At 37.8% G+C, this 3177-nt stretch overlaps 1 protein-coding gene across 1 annotated transcript in view; it reads right to left on the minus strand.

Moving 5' to 3' along the window:
- Nucleotides 1-2578: 2578 nt before the first annotated feature.
- LOC104875029 (olfactory receptor 139) overlaps nt 2579-3177 on the minus strand; it is a 1024-nt gene continuing 425 nt past the window's right edge. The window contains exons 2-3 of the mRNA XM_019210361.1: nt 3046-3133; nt 2579-2956 (exon numbers count right to left, since the gene is read on the minus strand). Of these exons, the coding sequence (XP_019065906.1) occupies nt 2579-2956; nt 3046-3133 (466 nt within the window). The remainder of the gene's footprint in view (nt 2957-3045; nt 3134-3177) is intronic.

Genomic DNA, 3177 nt, shown 5'->3' on the forward strand with positions numbered 1-3177 from the left:
GCTTAGTAAAAGTAGCAGAATTTCACAAGCGACTGAAACAATAATGATTGTAGCAGGCACTTTGCTTTGGCCTTGAGTTTACAGGAGCTATTTCTAGAGTTTTGCCATTAAATTTACAATTTGACTCTACTTTGTAAATGAATGCTTCATATCATGTTTTAAAAGTACTTTCTAGTAGAATGCACTGCAAACAGTTTTAATGACTCTATACAAATTCATTAGAATTATTTAAAATATTCTAGTAGACCTTGGGAACATCTGCCAGATGCCAAGATGTCAACTGTTTGTTCTAACACTCTGTCATCTTAAACAAGTAATAAGTGTATCCTATCGCACTTCAAATTTTTCATGTGTAAAATAAAGAGTAATAATGATAGCTACGTTGTAAGCCACAGAACAATCTTGAAAATTAAATAAGATGCTAGATATGAAATTATGTCTGTGAATTGGGAAGCATTCTTTGCATGATAGGAATCATTATCACTATATTTAGTGGTATTTGTTAATGCGTATCTCCATAGTATTTTTACAGTCTTCATGTTAGCATCCAAGAGAGAAGTTTATCACCTCTAACAATAATGCTGAAAGATGCCTCTAATGAAAATGATTACATAATAATATAAGTGACATTGGTACAGCTTTTTTTGCACAACAGACTGAATTCTTTGAGGATTGTCTTAGTCTCTTTCTTCATTGCAGAGTCACAATACTTGACATCCACGACTTAAAAGAGGAGAAATTTATTTTGGCTCAGTTTCAGAAGTATCAGTCCTTGCATGGTCAGCCAGCTTGAAGACAGAAGCAGCACAGTGAAAGGGCCTGAGTAAAAGAATGCTGCTCAAAGCATGAAAACTAGGACACAGAACAGGATGGGAGTATGTTTACATCTCTTTTTACCTCTCTCCTCCAAGAATATCCTTGTTCTTGAGCATCTTAATCACTTACCTTTTGTTGGTATTTGACTACAATCATATAAATGCACAGTTTTTGTCACCTGTTCGTGGAGCTAAGAAATATCCAGTCTCCCTTATCATTGTTTCTCCATTGTCTATCTACCATGTGTTACTTTTCACTCTTGCTTAATTTCCAAAGTGTTGGATGCTGCCTTCATTTTTTGACTTTCCCTTCCCTGGATCTGCCCCTGCACGCACCTCCTATCCTAACATTGTTCTCAAAGGGCCCTTGAGGAGGCCACACACTGCTTGGATGACCTCCTCTCTGGTCTACTTGGCAGATGCCCACTTACCTTTTAATGTGTAGCTCAATCTCCACTTCCTCATTTAAAAGTTAAAAGTATATATGAAAAAAGACAAACATCTTATAAATATACTGATTTATATAAAATATTTTTCTAGCACTATATTCTAAATATAAGTGTATTTCACTACCAGTGATTATTTTCAAACTAAGAAATTGCTAAATTTTAATATTTTTTTCTGGTATATTAGCAAAGAAAGAAATAACTAGTAATTGCAAGTATCAATTTTTTTAACCTTTTTGAGTACCAGGTAGATGTATAAAGTAATTCTACTTTCTGTAAATATAAATTATGTTTTTAAATTTTAACAGTTACATGCTAAATATATGGGAAGTAGCTAATATCTCAGGATGGCAAACATATGTGCAGTTTTATTTAATTCTTTTTGCATATTCTCTCTTTTTAAGAAGTATGCACTTTATTGCATTATGGAACCATCTGTTTAAAACTGTAAATTGAATAAATGAAGTATCTCCCTCTTTACAGAACTGTGAAACAAGAATGCTGGTTTCATGTTTAAGCCAGAGAAAACAAAGTGCTTCATTCAGTTAGAGGTATTTTTTCTTATGAGCCAAACTTCTTTCTATAATTAGCTTAATTACATTTATTTTATGTTGTTGGTAGTCCAATATGAAAACATTCTGCCTTAACTTCATGATTTTTCTAAACAGTACATATTCCTTCAGGGCTAGGTTTTATAAGTTTTCTTCTTATTGATTCATTTTAGAAATTGATGTCCACTAATTCCGTCAACCTGTACCAACTACTCTGAGGCAAATCAAATTTGTTAAACAAAATCTTCATAATTCATTTTTCATTTATTTAAATAATTTCCCCATTCCACTGATATTCTCTATTTATTAACTTTTCATCATCCATCTCATCTCTTCTCCTTAACATACCCATTCTACTCAAAATAACTTATTACTCTTGAGATTTCAGATGTACCTTTCCATTGGGTTCCAGCTCTGACATTTGAAAGTCACGTCTGAGACATCCTATAGCTATGTGACTTAGAAGAAGCTACTCAACTTCCCCAAGGTTTTGTTTCCTAATCTATAACATGTAAATCTTCACCTACCTCTTATGCTGCTAGGACTAAATGAGCTCATAGAGTCCAGTTACCTCAAACACTGCATGGCACTCGATCAAAGCAATCTAAAGGGTCACTATCAGACTGTTTGTTGTACTTCCTATCCTAAGACAGTCTCTGACCCCACTGCATCAAAGCAACACTCTATTTGCATTCATCAATTGCTGGAAACAGCAATAGAACCTTGACATGCATTAAGGCCAGGAGAAATGAGTCACACTTAGAGACTAAATCCTTGTGAACATCCTCCACAGGGCGCCCTTCACATCAGGGTTCCTCAGGCTGTAGATGAGTGGGTTCAGCATGGGGCTGATGACTGTGTTGAGGATCCCAATGCCTTTGTCCTTGTCTGAAGCCTCCACTGAACCCAGCCTCATGTAACTGAAGACCCCTGTCCCATAGAAGATGCCCACCACAGTGAGGTGGGAGCTGCATGTGGAGAAGGCCTTCTTCCTGCCCTCAGCAGAGCGGATTCTCAGGACTGCGGCTACTACGTGGGCATAGGACACAGTGATGAGGACCAGTGGAGCCACACCCATAAAGGCTGCTGCAACAAAGAGCAACTTCTCATTCAGTTGGATGCTGGAGCAAGAGAGCTTGAAGAGCTGCCCACCACAGTGAGGTGGGAGCTGCATGTGGAGAAGGCCTTCTTCCTGCCCTCAGCAGAGCGGATTCTCAAGACTGCGGCTACTACGTGGGCATAGGACACAGTGATGAGGACCAGTGGAGCCACACCCATAAAGGCTGCTGCAACAAAGAGCAACTTCTCATTCAGTTGGATGCTGGAGCAAGAGAGCTTGAAGAGCTGAGGGAGGTCACAGTGTAG

The sequence above is a fragment of the Fukomys damarensis genome, unplaced genomic scaffold (genome assembly GCF_012274545.1).
Source record: "Fukomys damarensis isolate Sample0158 unplaced genomic scaffold, DMR_v1.0_HiC HiC_scaffold_13, whole genome shotgun sequence".
Taxonomy (NCBI): Eukaryota; Metazoa; Chordata; class Mammalia; order Rodentia; family Bathyergidae; genus Fukomys; species Fukomys damarensis.